The following is an 18,123-nucleotide window of genomic DNA, read 5'->3' on the forward strand; positions in this document are numbered from 1 at the left end:
AAAAAATAGAGAACAAATCTATACGCACAAATTGTCATCTCTTGAACATGCTCCACAGTAGTCAATTTTCTCTGGCTTGGAAAGTCCAAAATTTATCAATTTTCTCTGATTTGAAAATTGGTTAAACTAAACCCAGAGAGAAATTCTTTGGAAATCCAGAATTTCTCTGAACAAAATTTCTCTGGACCAATTTTCTCTAGATCAACTTGAGGGACCTTAAACATTATGAAAATATTGAGTGTCCTTTATGCTGTAAAATCTTAATGCTAGAGACCTTAAAAAAAATTTCCCTTTATTTTAATTTTTTATTTAATTTCATTATTTAATTTTTATTGATGTTTTATTTAATTATTATTATTTTTTAAAGTAAATTTACTTAAAATGTTATTTTAAAAAGTAACACAAATTTTTATTGATATTTTATTTATTTAATTTTTAAAAAATAAATTCATTTAATTTTTTAAAAAATAAAATAAATTTTTATTTAATCTAGCCCAAAAACATTAAAATATTAAAGACATGTTTAATATTGCTATTTAGTAAACAATTTAAAAGGACAAAATTATCTTTTGAACATTTATCATTCTTCATAATATTTCAAACAAACATAAGATTCAATAGAATAATTCTTTCCTTACATCTAATCTCATGACTAAACAAACATGAGAGACACATCCTTTTCAACTAAACATTCTAGGAACTATAGCCTAGGATTAACAATTCAGTAAATTACAGTCTCCCATTATCCAGTCCGTCCAAACAAAATAGTTTTGGTAAGAGCTTTCATACATATGACATTTTTTTTTTTTAATCTTTCACTTTCTCAATCCACCTATAATAGTTTATTCTTCTATAATTTTATAAAATTCTACCTCAAGCTTCACACAATTATTGATTCAAATCAAATTTTGAATGAAAAATAACTTACTACACATGAGCAATCATTGAACCATTACAACATGGATGTCAGAACAACGCAAAAGTACAAACAACCTCATGTTTATTCAAATTTTAATTGAAATATAAAACACACTAAACCCTTCAAATTTTAATTGAAATATTAAACACACAAACTGTAGCGATTTTTCCTTACTAAAGTATTTTTTCCAAAGTAAGGTGGATTTTACCCTTTGTAATTTGATTTATGTGTGATTATCCTCTGCAGTGAAATATGTTCTTGGACATAAGGAAATTACATGCTCATTTGTCTAGAGGTAAATTACACATGGCGCAAAACATAATTATCTGCAATGATGAAAATATAAGTGCTTTGCACAATGGGACTATTCAACATCATTATCTACAATGGATACAATCTGATGCTCACGAACAAAAACATCAAGATAAAACCTGAGCTTAGAATACTTGACTGCACATGACATGCTCTTTGGTAAGGAGTGAACTAGCATCCTTACAAACCACACAAAGTGCATTGTTGTCATCCACAAACACCAATGGAAGATTTTCAACAACAATTTCTGAAGTAGGTAGCCTTCCCACCAAGGCATTTTCATTCTCTGCAAATTGCTCAAACAAAATCTTCCATACTCTGCTGTGTGAGTGTACATCTAAGAAGCACGGACACTTTTAAGAAGGTGACGTATCCGTGTCATGTTCGTGTCGGACACCGACACTCTTTGGACACTCTTCAAAACGTGTCTTATTTTTTAAATTTTTTTAAAGACCCAGATACACTTTGGACACTTGGAGGACACACATGTCAATCGCATAAACACACGTGTCTATCGATTGGGCACATATGAAACTAATTATAAATTTAAATAAAACAACTTAAGATACAATAACAAAACAAAAACCATATAAATTTATAGGAATTAGTGTCATATTGTATTTTTTATTATCTTTGAATGATATATTTAAATATATAACATATAATAAATATATAAAATTACATATTTCATGCGTGTCTCCTACGTGTCGTGTCCTTTATTTTTTGAAAATTAACGTGTCGGCATGTCCGTGTCGTATCCATGTCGTGTCACGTGTCCGTGTCCATGCTTCTTAGGTGTACATACTCATATTCTTACAGATACTGGATAAAATGCGAGTGTGTGTGCGGGGGGGGGGGGGGGGGGGGGGGGGGGGGGGGGGGGGTTTGTGGGGGTTTCTCGTTCATGCTTGTTAGTGTGGTGTATGTGAGAATGAGTAGCAAGGAGACAGCATAAACAGACCAATTGGTGCATGTGAGGACTGCTGTTGTAGGGAATCAAATAGCAATGCAGAATGCTGTGGCAGCAAAGAAGATAGCAAGTCACTATAAAGCCTGGGCTGTGATAGGTAACTCACGACAAAGACGGAGGCAAAGGCTAGTGAAAAAATTGGAGGAAGTTAGAGTAGTCAGGTTTGAATAAATTGGATGGCTATTTTGACAGACGAAGTTAAGCAAAATGCTATCATTTGCTTAGGCCAATTAAGATTGTTGAGCACGACCAAAGAAATTGGTTGACACTGCTGCTCCATCACAGCAGTCTTTAGGGTTTATGCAGCAGAAGGTGTAGTGGGAAAGCTAGGGAAGAATATTTGAGACAGAGCAGCCGAAAAAGACAAAAAGAAAAAGAAAATTGAAGAGTAGAAAAATTACCTGGTGCTTCTGGGACTCCGAAATGGTGTTCTGGATCCAGAGCAGCTTATGGACAGCTCTCCAGTATGTAGAGGTCACTTGTGCAACTGGGGAGTGCTCCACATTATTCTTGAGTGACTACAGAGAAACTTCAACTTTTGTCACTTTAGAAACAAAACAGAATGCAACGAAACAGGACAACATACAAGAGCATAAAATAAACTTCAACATCACAGCTGAAATTCATTAGATCATCCATAATCAACGTCTTGGTTCATCAAACCATGTTCCCTCCAAGAAGATGATTTATTCATGTGCCGTTTCAGTACCACCTTATCAGCTCTTAATTGTTCGAGAACCACATATCTACCACAGAAAAGAAATTTTTAATTAACAAAGTTAAAATCCCTCATCTTGTTGGACAATACAGGTTTGTAGGAAAGACTTGGATGTGAAACAAAAGTAAGAGGATGTCAACTTTGGGTAAAAAACAATTGAGCCAAAGAGTTGTTTGGTCCAGAAAATCCCTATTCATAAGTCCGAGATAAACATCCCTTGTACAGTAATATGATTATACAAGTATATTTCAAAGTACCAAGTTGTCATGCAAAATGAAATGTTCCATTCTTCACCCCTAACTGTTGATGCTGATATAAAAACACCCAAGCTACATAATAGCGGCTGAATCAGAGGATGACTGGATCTCCACTAGCAAACAATTTCCTTTAGCCACCAATACACCTTAATTAGTTGAAGAATTTATGTTAGAAAAGCCAACTAACCTCACATTGCTTACAACAGAAAACATTATTGTCATGTAAGATTGATGATCCACCATTTAACCAATAGAAAAATGCATTGCCATAGTCCAACCATCCTCAAGCTGATTCGAAATAAAAATTAGCATCCGCTTGCTTCAGCTGGTTAGAACTCTCTATGTTGAAAGTAACAAATTTTCCAGTAATCTTAATTGCTCATATCAGCGATGAAACTGATATAGAACCCAACAGAGTTACACTAAAAACAAGGCTTTTTAACGAGTTAAATAGAATATTATTGTCATGAAAGATTGATGATCCATCATTTTTTTTCCTTTTTTTTCTTTCTTTCTTTTCTTTCTTTCTATTATATTTTTATTTTTATGGGAATCCACCATTTAACCAATGGAAAAATGCATTGCCACAGTGCGACCATCCTCAAGCTGACTCGAAATAAAAATTAGCATCTGCTAGCTTCAGCAGGTTAGAACTCTCTATGTTGAGAGTAACAGATTTTCCATTAATCTTAATTGTTCATATCAGCGATGAAATTGACATAAAATCCAACAGAGTTACACTGAAAACAAGGCTTTGTAACAAGTTAAATAGCACACAGAGCAGTAAAATCAATGGTAATAAGCCTCTAAACAAGAAAAATGAAGTCCCTAGCTACTGGCATATCAGCATATAGTAATTGAATCTGAACTGGAATATTTTGTTCATCATATTAGTATAAGTTGAAGGATCTACCTTTTTTTTTTTTTTCTTGTTCTTTTGGTAAGTTATCTGCCATTGACAGTGTTTCATTTATCAACATCCTGCAACTGGAAATTTGAACTCATTTATATAATAAGTGGATAACATATAGATAAAATCACTCACATGCTAGAGATAATTAGGATGTGAGAACTGTCTGAGTAGATATTACAGCTTCACTGCCATGCAAGAATTCTATGAAGAAAGTCAAATTCTGTGAGTTTATTGAAATATGCAGTCATCAATATTGAGCAAATGTTAAAGGATGTAAAATGACACAGAAGAACTAATAGGAGTCACTGAGAATGATCAATCCCTTTTAAGTGCTTGGCACTTCATATTATTTGTTTATGCTAGTCAATCAAGTATAATTATCCAGTGAAGTTGGTTGTCCTATTCCAGTAATAGCACCGAAGATCATTGTGACCGGCCAAGCACTCAGCACTTATCAGGCTTTTGAAGTTATTTTAGATGTTATCAATGAGAGATGTATCTACAAAGTCACATGAAAATCCAGATTAGAAGCAATGACAGTACTCATGAACATTTCATACGGCTTAAAGCACATTTTGCAGAAAAGAGAATAAATAAGCCAGACGATGTAGAGGCAAGTTTGCTGCAAGGTAGAATTTCCCCGATATGACATAGTCTTGAAAAAACTCACTGATATGAGCATGCGATTTTGCATCATGGCAAGTTAGTTAAGCACTCAAATTAACTAAAATTCACAGCATTGCCATTTCGAAAGCTCTTCATGTGGCCTATTCTAGAGAATTAACATATTGAGCCTCTTTAACAATTAGATATGACGAATGCTTTACTCTGTGAAGACTTAGAGGAAGAAGTATTTAAGGATGTTCCACCTGGCTTTGAGGATTTCTCAGTTGATGGGAGTGTGCAAGCTTAAAAAGGCATTATATGAGTTACAAAGTCTGCTAGAGCATGATTTGAGAGGTTTACTTGGGCTATGCTTAGATGTGGCTACAAACAGAGTCAAGATGACCATACCCAATGTATTCAAAATATGAGGAAGAAGAACTCCGAAAATATGAGGAAGAAGGAATATATTTCTGTTATATTCAAAACTTCTTATCTTACAAGACCAAATGACACTCCTTATATAGGAGATATTACAAACATCATTATAACCCATTATATGCCACTTACATATTATATATTACCACTATCTACCACTATCATATTATATACATGCCACTATCCTTCACCAACACCACTATCATATTATATACATGCCACTATCTACCACCAACACCACTATCATATTCTATACATGCCACTATCCTTCACCAACACCACTATCATATTATATACATTAACACAAATTTCCAGCACTCCCCCTCAAGCTGGTTTGAAGATATCTTCCATAGCCAGCTTGCTAGTCAGCTTATCAAATTGCTTCTTGTGTAGTCCCTTCGTTAGCACATCAGCTAATTGTTCACCTGTTGGAAGGTAGGTCATACAGATTATGCCAGCATTGATTTTCTCCTTGATGAAATGTTTATCCACTTCTATATGTTTTGTGCGATCATGTAGAACTGGATTATGAGCTATAGATATAGCTGCTTTGTTGTCACAATAGACCTTCATAGGTGTCGGGTGAGAAATCTTTAATTCTTCAAGAATTCTTTTAATCCACATTACTTCACAGATTCCATGGGCAACAGCTCTGAACTCTGCTTCTGCACTACTTCTAGCTACCACATTCTGTTTTTTACTCCGCCATGTAACTAGGTTCCCACCTACAAAGGAGCAGTATCCGGATGTTGATCTCCTGTCTGTAACACTTCCTGCCCAGTCTGCATCGGTGTATACTTCAACTTGAAGATGCCCATGTTTCTTGAACAGTAAGCCTCTCCCTGGAGTTCCTTTCAAATATCTTAAGATCTTATAAACGGCCTCAAAGTGCTCTGTCCCTGGTGAGTGCATGAACTGACTTACCATGCTGACTGCAAAGGCAATATCAGGCCGCGTATGAGACAAGTAAATCAATTTCCCTACAAGTCGCTGATATTGTTCCCTCTCTTTGACTTCTTCAGCCTTAGCAGCTTGTAACTTCAAGTTAGGTTCGATCGGAGTCTCCACCATCTTACAACCAAGCATACCTGTTTCTCCAAGGAGATCAAGAACATATTTTCTCTGATTAACGAATATACCTTCCTTGGATCTTGCAAATTCCATTCCGAGGAAATACTTGAGGGCTCCCAGATCCTTAATGTGAAATTCTTTTGCGAGTTTCTCTTTGAGGGCTGCTAACTCTGCTTCATCATTACCAGTTAAAATGATGTCATTAACATAAACAATCAAAATTGCAATTTTACTGTTTTTTGAATGTTTATAAAATATTGTGTGATCTGCTTGACTCTGCGAGAAGCCACAACTGATAACTGCCTTCCCAAAGCGTTCAAACCACGCTCTTGGTGATTGTTTGAGTCCGTATAATGACTTGTTCAATCTGCATACTCTGTCGCTTCCAAGTCTCTGCTCAAATCCCGGCGGTAGGCTCATGAACACCTCCTCTTCAAGATCACCATTGAGAAATGCATTTTTAATGTCAAGTTGATGTAGAGGCCAATCTGAATTTACTGCAAGAGATAACAGTACTCTGATGGAATTTATTTTAGCAACAGGAGCAAACGTCTCTTGATAGTCGATCCCATAAGTTTGAGTAAAGCCTTTAGCCACCAGTCTCGCCTTGTATCTCTCAACGCTTCCATCTGCGTTACATTTTATCGTAAACACCCATTTACACCCAACTGTTTTCTTGTCTTTGGGTAGATCAACTATCTCCCAAGTACCACTTCTCCTTAAAGCATTCATCTCCTCCATGACTGCTAATTTCCAATTCGGATCATCCAATGCTTCCTGTATATTCCTTGGAACAAACAAGTGTGAAATCCTAGATGTGAAAGCTCTATGGTTTTTAGACAGTCTTTGATAGGAGAGGTAATTTGCAATAGGATGTTTAATGCAATTTCGGACACCTTTCCTAATTGCTATAGGAACATCAAGGTCGGAAATAGAAGGAATAGGATTACCTAAAATTTCGATGCCAGAACTCGGGTGAACATTCGGGTCATTAGGATGGACATTCGGGTCATTATTCCTCAGATGAAATCGCTTCCTAGTATAAACCTGAAGCTCAGGATTTAGATCATTTTGTAGTACTTCTCCCCCTAAACAAGAATCTTCTTGACTAGGCACCATAGAACTTGGTTCTCCTAAGTGATCATTATCAGACAGATGTGGTTTTTGTGTAGGATAAATGACATTGGGGAGCGGGATAGAAATATCCCAAAAACGGTCTTCTACTCCACTTGTCTCCCCCTGAAGAAAAGTGTTGGGGAAATAGGATTTTGTTTCCACAAATGACACATCCATACTCACATGAAATTTCTTGGTTTGAGGATCGAAACACTTATACCCCTTTTTGTTTGAGGAATAACCCAAAAAAACACATTTTATAGCACGGGGGTCAAGTTTTGAACGAAATTGACTGGGAACATGAACATAGGCAGTACATCCAAAAACTTTGGCGGGTAAATCAGAAAATAACCTCGTGTCAGGAAAAAAAGTTTTGAGACAATCAAAAGGTGTTTTGTATGTTAACACCTTTGTAGGCATCCTGTTTATCAAATAAGAGGCTGTTAAAATTGCTTCACCCCATAAATATTTAGGAACATGCATGTAAAACATTATAGCACGTGCTACTTCAAGTAGATGTTTATTTTTTCGTTCTGCAATGCCATTTTGTTGAGGGGTATCCCGACATGTAGATTGATGAAAAATCCCCTTTTTTTTCCAAAAACTCACCCAACTGCTCATTGAAATATTCTGTTCCATTATCAGAATGTAAAATACCAATTTTGGTTTGAAATTGGTTTTCAATCATATTGTAAAAATTTGTGAATAAATTTTTCACGTCAGATTTTTTATTCATCAAATAAATCCAACATAAGCGGGTATGGTCATCAATAAATGTAACAAACCATTTTTTACCAGAAAGAGTAGTGATTTTAGAAGGGCCCCAAACATCACTATGAATCAAATAAAAAGGTTTGGAAGCCTGGTAAGGTTTTGGCAAATAAGTAGAGCGATGAAATTTTGCAAAAATGCAACTTTCACAATGAAAAGAAGAACAATCAATCCCTTTAAATAATTCTGGAAATAAATGTTTCAGATAAAGAAAACTAGGATGTCCTAGCCTATAGTGCCATAGCATTATTTTTTCTTGAACAGAGATTGAACTAGTACTATTAAAGCTCTGAGCTTTTTTATTACTAACAGGTACTTCATCAAAGTAGTAAAGACCTTCAAGCATCCTAGCACGCCCAATCATCATCCCCGAGTTCTGGTCCTGAAATTCACAATGGGATTCAAAAAATGTAACACGACAATTAGAATCCTTAGATAGTTTACTGACAGACAAAAGGTTACAGGCTAAGTTGGGGACGTGAAGAACAGCATTGAGATTAATTTTCTCAGTTAGTTTAATAAATCCTTTTCCTGCAATAGGTGAAAAACTACCATCGGCTATTCTGATTTTGTCATGACTAGAACAAGGGAAATAGGTACTAAATAAATGGGAAAAACTAGTCATGTGATCGGAAGCACCGGAATCTATGATCCACGGAGAGAAGTTTAGGCAAGAGAAGGCTTTAGGATTTCTACCTGTTTGTGCCAACAAAACACTAGGAGTACCGGATGAGGAGTTGGATTTTATCAGCTTTAAGAGTTGATCAATCTGCTCTTTGTTGAAGGGACCTGAATCGGCTTCATTAGCGGTAGGAAAGCCACGATTTTTCTCTCCTTGTTTGCTGCTTTTCCAGTTGACAGGTTTGCCATGGATCTTCCAACACGTTTCGCGTGTATGGCGAGGCTTGTTGCAAAAATCACACCAGACCCGTGGCTTATCATCAAACCTGCGCTGGTAATTTGCAGCCTTGTTGGCCGCAGCATCGCTAATTAAAGCAGAAATTTCAATTGATTCACCAGTACCTTTTTTCTTAAGCATGACGCTCCTTCGGCTCTCTTCCCTTCTGACTTCGGCAAATACTTCGCCAATGAATGGGAGAGGAGGTCTGCCAATAATTCTTCCTCGCACTTCATCGAACTCAATGTTGAGGCCGGCAAGAAACTTGTAAATACGGCTGTCTTCCACAGTTTTCTTGTGGTGGTTGCAGTCGTCAACCGATTTCCATTCGTATGTGTTGAAGATGTCAAGATCCTGCCACAACCTTTTCAACGAATTGAAATATTTGGTGACGGAATCATCTCCTTGACGAATCTCTCCCAACTTCAAAGTTAATTCGAAAACTTGAGATTGATTTCCTAGGTCAGAATACATCTGACTAACATTATCCCACAATTCTTGTGCAGTAGTATAGCACATGTAATTAGAGCTTATATCCTCCTCCATGGAATTGACCAACCATGTCATAACCATGGAGTTTTCAGCGTCCCAACTGTCGAACAGCGGATCATTAACAGCAGGAGCCTTCTTATCACCAGTGATGTAACCGATCTTTCCTTGCCCACGGATATACATCCGGACAGATTGTGACCAGCGGAGAAAATTATCACCATTTAGGCGGATGGTGGTGATTTGGACAGAGTGAGAGTTGGACGTTTTCACCGGAATGGCAGCGGCAGGGGTTGAAGTGGTTTCGGACGTGACTTCCGACATGGCTATGACGGTTTTAGGGCTGCTGTGTTTTTTGTTGCTCTGATACCAACTTAGAAAATATGAGGAAGAAGAACTCCGAAAATATGAGGAAGAAGGAATATATTTCTGTTATATTCAAAACTTCTTATCTTACAAGACCAAATGACACTCCTTATATAGGAGATATTACAAACATCATTATAACCCATTATATGCCACTTACATATTATATATTACCACTATCTACCACTATCATATTATATACATGCCACTATCCTTCACCAACACCACTATCATATTATATACATGCCACTATCTACCACCAACACCACTATCATATTCTATACATGCCACTATCCTTCACCAACACCACTATCATATTATATACATTAACACAAATTTCCAGCACACATGAAAACAATGTTACTGCACTCCTTGTGTATGTTGATGATATTTGATCTATAGAAAAGCAAAAGTTGAATAGCTATCTTACTAAGGAGTTTGAGATAAAAGACTTCGGTAACTTAAAGTACTTCTTGAGTATTGACGTTGCAACATCTCAAAGAGAGTGTTTATCTCACTAAGAACATATGTTTTGGACCTTCTTAAGGACAAAGTGTGCATGGGTATAAAGCTATTGATACCATGTTGGAGCAGAATTGCATGTTAGGGGATGAAACTAAAGATTCATTTGACAGGGAGCGATATCAGAGGCTGGTTGGTAAGTTAATTTATCCATCTCATACTCACCTAGATATAGATTATGTTGTTAGTTAGCCTTGTGAGCCACTATGCATAATCCTATTGAATTGCATATTAGTTTATAGACTACTCCAGTACTTCAAAAGAAAGAGTTTAATTTTTTATAATATTTGCTTACCTTTAATGGTAAATATCAGCATCCAGCCATGCAAACTGAGATTCAAGTAGCTCAGATTACCAAATGAAAAATGAGATGTTATTCAAATGAAAAAACACTATGAGATACATCCATATTAATTATAATTCAGTTTGAAATAGATGATGTTGCACAATGGAAGAAGTGCTCTACAAATTTACAAGAAAACTAAATGCAACTAACACACTGTAAATCAATATAATAAAAAAGCACTGTTATGCAAATTTGAAGCAACAAAGTCTGATATTGCTAGTGTAATATGCCAAAAGTACTCTTTCACCTACAAAGTTTGCTAGAGCATGATTTGAGAGGTTTACTTGGGCTATGCTTAGGTGTGGCTACAAACAGAGTCAAGATGACTATACCCAATTTATTTAACATGAAAACAAGGTTACTGCACTCCTTGTGTGTGTTGATGATATTTGATCTATAGAAAAGCAGAAGTTGAATAGCTATCTTACTAAGGAGTTTGAGATAAAAAACTTTCGAAACTTGAAGTACTTCTTGAGTATTGACGTTGCAACATCTCAAATAGTGTGTTTATCTCACTAAGAACATATGCTTTGGACCTTCTCAAGGACAAAGTGTGCTTGGGTATAAAGCTATTGATACCATGTTGGAGCAGAATTGCATGTTAGGGGATGAAACTAAAGATTCATTTGACAGGGAGCGATATCAGAGGCTGGTTGGTAAGTTAATATATCCATCTCATACTCACCTAGATATAGATTATGTTGTTAGTTAGCCTTGTGAGCCACTATGCATAATCCTATTGAATTGCATATTAGTTTATAGACTACTCCAGTACTTCAAAAGAAAGAGGTCAATTTTTTACAATATTTGCACAACTTTAATGGCAAATATCAGCATCCAGCCATGCAAACTGAGATTCAAGGAGCTTGGGTTACCAAATGAAAAATGAGATGTTATTCAAATGAAAAAACACTACGAGATGCATCCATATTTATTATAATTCAGTTAGAAATAGATGATGTTGCACAATGGAAGAAATGCTTTACAAATTTAAAAGAAAACTAAATGCAACTAACACATTGTAAATCAATATAATCAAAAAGCACTGTTATGCAAATTTGAAGCATATATTTGAAACAATTAACTAGTGAATACAAGCTCCAGAAGCATACATACAATACAAAGCAGAAAACACAAACTTCAAGAACAGGACATGTATTGTGTACGTGTTCTTCTATTTCATTATTCTTTGCTTATTTCCAATCCCTTCAAAGAGCAAAATGTAATCAACTTCAGTACCAAATTATAGCAGTTGCAAATGGTTGACATTAAATATTATCAACGACTAATATTTTAGTTCAAAAAATAAGGAATATTACACCATTCAATATATATATTTGTATGTGAAAATATATCAAAGTCATATCCATAAACAAGTCAAGAAACCATCAACAAGAGATTCTCACTTAGGAAAGGGAAAAGAAATCCTGCAACAAACTGATATTGCTAGAGTAATTTATTTAACTTGTAATTTTCTACTAGTCATGACATTGACAGTGAAAAGTTAAACCACTACAATAACAATACAAGGATCCATCATCAACCAATTTGTCAACAGACATTTCAACAGCGTTTCATGTTTGAACATGAGAAACATTTTAAAGATGTTTGTGAGCAAATAAAAGCATTTGTACACATAGTCCAACTGCAGAAACTTCATTGTTTGTTGGGGCCTTTTGTTAATACTTACAAATTGTGATACCAGTACCATGTTCATGTGAAGTACCAAATATATACTCAAAGATTACGTAGGAAGAAGGAGGTGCTGACCTTCAATAACATATTCTAACTTCATTTTGAAAAGTGGTAACAACATGTGCAGTGGGATTTGATACTTGAATTCTTTCCTCTATTCTTTTGGGTTTTTTCTTGTTTTGATAGAATTCATATATTGAATATGCGCCATCACCAAACCAAATTAAAATAAGGCTTGTGTCTCATTCAAATGAAGTCGACAACATAAATTTTTTTTCACCATTCTACTCTATCAATGTTTATATACTTGATTAATTAAGTAAATTCACATGGATTACATAATATGCCAAAAGTACTCTTTCACTTGAGCCAACATATTTTGATTCTATAAATCATAGCACCTCCAACCAACCTCATCATGCTTATTAATAATCGAACCTAAATAATTAGAATGTTCACCAAAAATTGCATTAATAATATTGCTTTTGGGATCACATGCACATTTCTTGTGAACAGTCAATGCAATCTCTTAGTTACCACAATTTATCATAAAGTGAGTTGAAAAGGAAAAGTAAACAAATGAATTTCAGACTCCAGATCCTGAAATTTGAAAATTTTACAAATAGCATACTTACCGCAGGAAATTAAAACTCCCAAATCCTATCCATGTAAGTTTAAGTAGTACTAGTCCTGCACTAACAGTGGCCACAAACATATATTATAATATGTGACCCAAAGCAGCTAATAATTAATATCCATGAAAAAAGCAACCTAAATGACAATCCTGTACTACAGGATTAGCCTTAGGGGTTCACAGTGGTCGAGTGCAATTGCAGATGCAAATGGCAAGCAATGAAAGAGCATATACGATCCAGGAAATGAGCTTGAGGCAGAGAGAGAAAGAAACAGTGATGGACTCTATGTCTCATTCGCTTTCCAATGTTGACCATTACTCCCTCACCCATCATAACCGTTGCCTTCCTTCTCCAACCACTGTCAACCCCAATTCCATCTTTCCCATCGCCCTTTATTTTTGTTTCTAATAAAATCAATTTGTCTACCACCACCCTACACACGGACCTGCACCTCATCTCCCACTTTTGCACTTTGTCCTCTCTATTTTTCTCTTTCATTCTCTCTGTCTCCATCACTTTCCAATGCCGACCACTACTCTCTTGCCCTCCATAGCGGTGACAGTGGTTGTGGAGGTTGGAGAAGGGGTGGGTGATGGCTATGGAGGGCAATGGAGTACTGGTCGGCATTGGAAAGTGAAAGAGACGAAGAGAATGAAGGTGAAAAAAATAGAGAATGACTGTTATGCAAATTTGAAGAATATATTTGAAACAATTAACTAGTGAATACAAGTTCAAGAAGCATACATACAAATAAATAAGAGAGAACATAAAGCTCAAGAACAAGACATGTATTGTGTACCTGTTATTCCATTTCATGGTTCTTTGCTTATTTCCAATCCCTTCAAAGAACAAAATGCAATCAACATCAGTACATATTAGAGCAGTTCCACACGGTTGACATTAATGATTAGATGAAATTAACCACTAATATTTTATTTCAAAAAACAAGGAATGTTATACGGTTCAATATATATATTTGTAATAAAACTTATCGAAGTCATACCCATAAACAAGTCAGGAAGCCATCAACAAGCAATTCTCACTTAGGAAAGGGAAAAGAAATCATGCAACAAATTGATATTGCTAGTGTAATTTATTTAACTCGTAATTTTCTACAAATACTCGCGATTTATTTAATGTCAATCATGACATTGACATTGAAAAGTTAAACAACTATAATAACAATACAAGGAACCATCATCCATCAATTTGTCAACAAACATTTCAACAGCATGTCAATATGAGAAACATTTAAAAAAATGTTGGCACATGAATAAATTTTTTCTTTTTCTTTTTTACCACCTTTAGTGTTAAGTTACCAATTTTCTCAAATGCCTAAGCTATTAGGAAATGGGCCCAACAATGTATATCAAGCTATCTAACAGCCTCTCTCAAGTGCAACCCCGTCTTGCACGTGGAGAAACAAATAGAGAACCATATAGAAGGAGAAGTAAACAACAAAACAAAGAGGGAGAAACCAAATACGGACAAAATACCAAATGTCAACTAAGAGACTTGAACCCAAGACCTCTCTTAACCAAAACTCTGATACTATGTTACAAAAAACAACGCTCAATTAGTACACATTAATGTGTGTTTGGGAGGGGAAAGATTGAGTACACACCTAACCTTTGGCGTAATGCACAAAGTGGTGGCCCCAAGATTTGAACCCATAACCTTAAGGTTATCAGGCCAAGATTTAACCATTGAACCAATGGTCACCCTTTTTGATACCATGTTACATTACCAATTTTTTTCAAAAGCTTAAACTATTAGGAAATGGACCCAACAATGTATATCAAACTATCTAACAACTAAATGACAACAACGTGCATTAACGACCGTCATCTTCACCGCAAAATAATCTTTAACAAGAAATTTAAGATTCTCCTATTGTTTTGATGTGGCGTTGTTTTTGTATTCTAGAAAAAGTCATAGCATAAACTTCATTGCTTTTTGAGGCTTCTTGTTAATACTTACAAATTGTGATACCAGAACCATTTTCACATGAAATACCAATTACCTAGTCAAATTATTACACAGGAAGAAGGAGCTGGCCTTCAATAAAAGATTCTCCAACGTAGTTTCACATCATCTTGAAAAGTGGTGACAATATGTGCAATGGGATTTGTTCGTTGGATTTTTCCCCTTTTCTTCTAGATTTTTTCTTGTTTTGATAGAATTCATTTATTGAATATGCCCCGTCAAAAAACCGAACCAAATCAAAGCTAAGTTTTATGTGCCATTCAAGTGTGGTTGGCTACACGAATCATTTTTCTATCAGTGATTTTATGCTAAGTTAAGTAAGTAAATTCATACGAATCACATAATACGGCAATGTGTCACATACTCTTCCACTTCTACCAATATATTTCGATCCTATGAATCATAGCACCTCCAACCACATCATGCTTATCAATAATCGAACTTTATGTAACAAAAATGTTCACTACTTGTTTTCCATCACCAAATTGCATTAATAATATTGCTTTTGGGATCAAATGCACATTTCTTGTGAACAGTCGATGCGATCTCTTAGTTTCCACAAATTATCATACAGTGAATTGAAGAGGAAAAGTAAAAATTGAATTTCAGATTCCAGATCCTGAAAATTTTGCAAATGGGAGTTCCTGTGCAATTCAATCATATGCTAGCCCTTACACATTCACTATCAATGAGCATAATCAAAAAAAATGAAACTATACTAATAATTGATGGAAGTAATTCCAATAAACAAGACAATTTTACAAACAGTGCAAAACTCCCAAATCCTTTAAAAGCAGCTAATAATAATTAAAATTAATATCCATAAAAAAAAAAGCAACCTGAATGACAATCCTGTGCAGGATTAGCATTAGGGGTTCACAGTGGTGGAGGGCAATTGCAGATGGAAATGGCAAGCAATGAAAGAGCATATACCATCCAGGAAATGAGCTTGAGGCAGAGAGAGAAAGAGACGGTGATGGCCGCAAAGAAAGCGGTAACTCCACGGAGTAGTCCAGCGTGCTCAAGCAAGCGGCCTGATTTTGGGTACTTGGCAACGATGTATTTAGCAACAACGAGAAAAGCGAGTGCAAACACCATTAAGAGACACAGCAATTGGAAGGTTATAGGGTAGTGTTTACGAGTCTGGACGGATCGGAAGGCGATTTCAAAAGCTGCTGTCAAGCAGAACGCTAAAACTAGCTTCGGCAATCCTAGGTCTTGTTGCTGAGCATTGCGTGGAATTACTGGTTCAGGCAGGGCATCAACAGGAGGATGAGGAGGATGAGCTTGGGCCACTGATTTAGAAGGCTCGGCGGTGGTGGCAGCGGCCGCATCAAAATGATCGAGAATTTGAATCATTGATTCAGCAGGCGGCGGAACTTGGGTCCCCAAGTGTTCTTGGGTCGTGTTGGAGGCCGGAAAACCGCCCAAGTCCATCGACCCAATGGAATTACTGGTTCAGGCGGGGCATCAAGACGAGGAGGAGGGTAAGGATAAGCATACTTTGGATCATTCATCTTTGCAACACGAACTCAAAACAAGAAAAACAAAAACAAACCCAAAAACAAGGAGGAGGAGGAGGAGGAGGAGGAAAGATCAGAGAAACAGAGAGAGATGCGCTAGAGTGGTCTCACCTTGCTCAGACTTGTAGTCGGTTAAATAGAGGAGCAATGATGTAGACTTCAAGCTGTCTTCTTTAGCCTTCTTCTTTTATCCTTATTATGCAATGATGCAGACTTTAGCTTTCTCCTTTCATCCTCATTCTATTCTCACTTTAGTTACTCTTTTGGATGGAGTCAAGATCCCCTGCATTCGCTCCCTCCTTACATTTCCTACTTGTACGACTATTGGATCTACTTTTATGCTCAATTTTGATAATATAAACTGTTTATATTTTAAGATTTGCTCAGTATATCATACCTGTAAAAAATCAAGTTAATCGGATATCAAAAAGCATGTGTTTGGAAAACTATTTATTAATTTTTTTAAAAAAATAGTTTTTAGTTCGATTTTTCCGAACACACGCTTTCTGATATCCGATTAACTTGATTTTTTACAGGTATGATATACTGAACAAATCTTAAAATATGAACGGCTTGGATTATCAAAATTGGGCCTAAAAGTAGGCCCAATGGCCCTGCAAATAGGAAATGATGCAAGGAGGACATCCTTCCTCTTCCAGGAATAGTGTAGTCGTAGGTGTATATATTTTGTGTATAAAAATTAGAGAATAGAATAAGGATAAAGAAGAAAACTAGAACTCTACATCGTTTACATGAATTTAACTCAAATTCACTAGCAATATATATAGAGTCAAGATCCCCTCTTTGCACTTCCTTCTTGTATTTCCTACTTACAGGGCCATTAGGCCCACTTTTAGGCCTAATTTTGATAATCCGAACCATTCATATTTTAAGATTTGTTCAATATATCATACCTGTAAAAAATCAAGTTGATCGGATATCAGAAAGCATGTGTTCGAAAAAATCGAACTAAAAACTATATTTTTTTTAAATTTAATAAACAGTTTTCCGAACACATGCTTTCTGATATCCGATCAACTTGATTTTTTACAGGTATGATATACTGAAAAAATCTTAAAATATGAACGGTTCGGATTATCAAAATTGGACCTAAAATTGGGTCCAATTGCCCTAAAAGGAAGAAGTGCAAGGAGGGGATTTTGACTCCATATATATTGCTTGGGAATCTGAGTTAAATTCATGTGAAGGATGTAGAGTTCTAGCTTTCTTCTTTAGCCTTATTCTATTCTCTAATTTAGTTTCTCTAATAGTTCTAGTTCCACGTTTGGTGTAGTCATAGGTGTATGTATTTTGTGTATATATATATTGTTAAGAAATCTAAGAAGTTAAATTCATGTATAAAGAATAAGTGTAATTCTTAGTCTAAAAATTCTGCATAGAATCACAAACTTTAAAAATCAAGAAATCATATCAAATGAATGAATTTTGAAATAAAATTTTTACAATAGATTAATTACATATTGAATTGCATATCAGAATTTTCTCATAACTTTTGGGAGTCAAAATCTATATTAACTGGTGCGTTCAAATCTGTCCAGAAACTGGGGTAAAACA

At 35.7% G+C, this 18,123-nt stretch overlaps 1 protein-coding gene across 40 annotated transcripts; it reads right to left on the bottom strand.

Moving 5' to 3' along the window:
- Positions 1 to 1,226: 1,226 nt before the first annotated feature.
- On the bottom strand, positions 1,227 to 16,775 carry LOC114265547 (uncharacterized). 40 transcript variants are annotated; one of them, XR_014357149.1, is made up of 5 exons: positions 15,865 to 16,463; positions 10,659 to 13,878; positions 2,865 to 4,163; positions 2,603 to 2,719; positions 1,227 to 1,517 (listed from the first exon to the last, which is right to left on the bottom strand). XR_014357149.1 is itself a non-coding variant. In XM_082909890.1 (3 exons), the coding sequence occupies exons 1-2, from the start codon at positions 16,460 to 16,462 to the stop codon at positions 13,852 to 13,854; spliced, it is 531 nt and encodes a 176-aa protein (XP_082766016.1). In that variant the 5' UTR covers position 16,463; the 3' UTR covers positions 2,116 to 4,163; positions 13,839 to 13,851. The 40 variants fall into 40 exon arrangements, 1 of the variants encoding a protein (XP_082766016.1); XR_014357148.1 differs by having other exon boundaries at positions 1,227 to 1,549; XR_014357139.1 differs by lacking the exons at positions 1,227 to 1,517; positions 15,865 to 16,463 and adding an exon at positions 16,660 to 16,775 and having other exon boundaries at positions 2,116 to 4,163; positions 11,826 to 11,915; positions 13,040 to 13,094; positions 13,839 to 13,878.
- Positions 16,776 to 18,123: the final 1,348 nt, after the last annotated feature.

Source organism: Camellia sinensis, chromosome 15 (assembly GCF_055761805.1).
Source record: "Camellia sinensis isolate YWXY chromosome 15, ASM5576180v1, whole genome shotgun sequence".
In the NCBI taxonomy this organism is placed as follows: Eukaryota; Viridiplantae; Streptophyta; class Magnoliopsida; order Ericales; family Theaceae; genus Camellia; species Camellia sinensis.

Excerpts from the sequence above, each read along its gene's own strand:
- LOC114265547 (XM_082909890.1), bottom strand. The coding sequence starts at position 16,462 with ATGGACTTGGGCGGTTTTCCGGCCTCCAACACGACCCAAGAACACTTG. Across the intron at positions 13,879-15,958 it reads TCAAGCTCATTTCCTGGATG|GGATTGGAAATAAGCAAAGA; the intron begins GTATATGCTCTT and ends TGTTCTTTGAAG.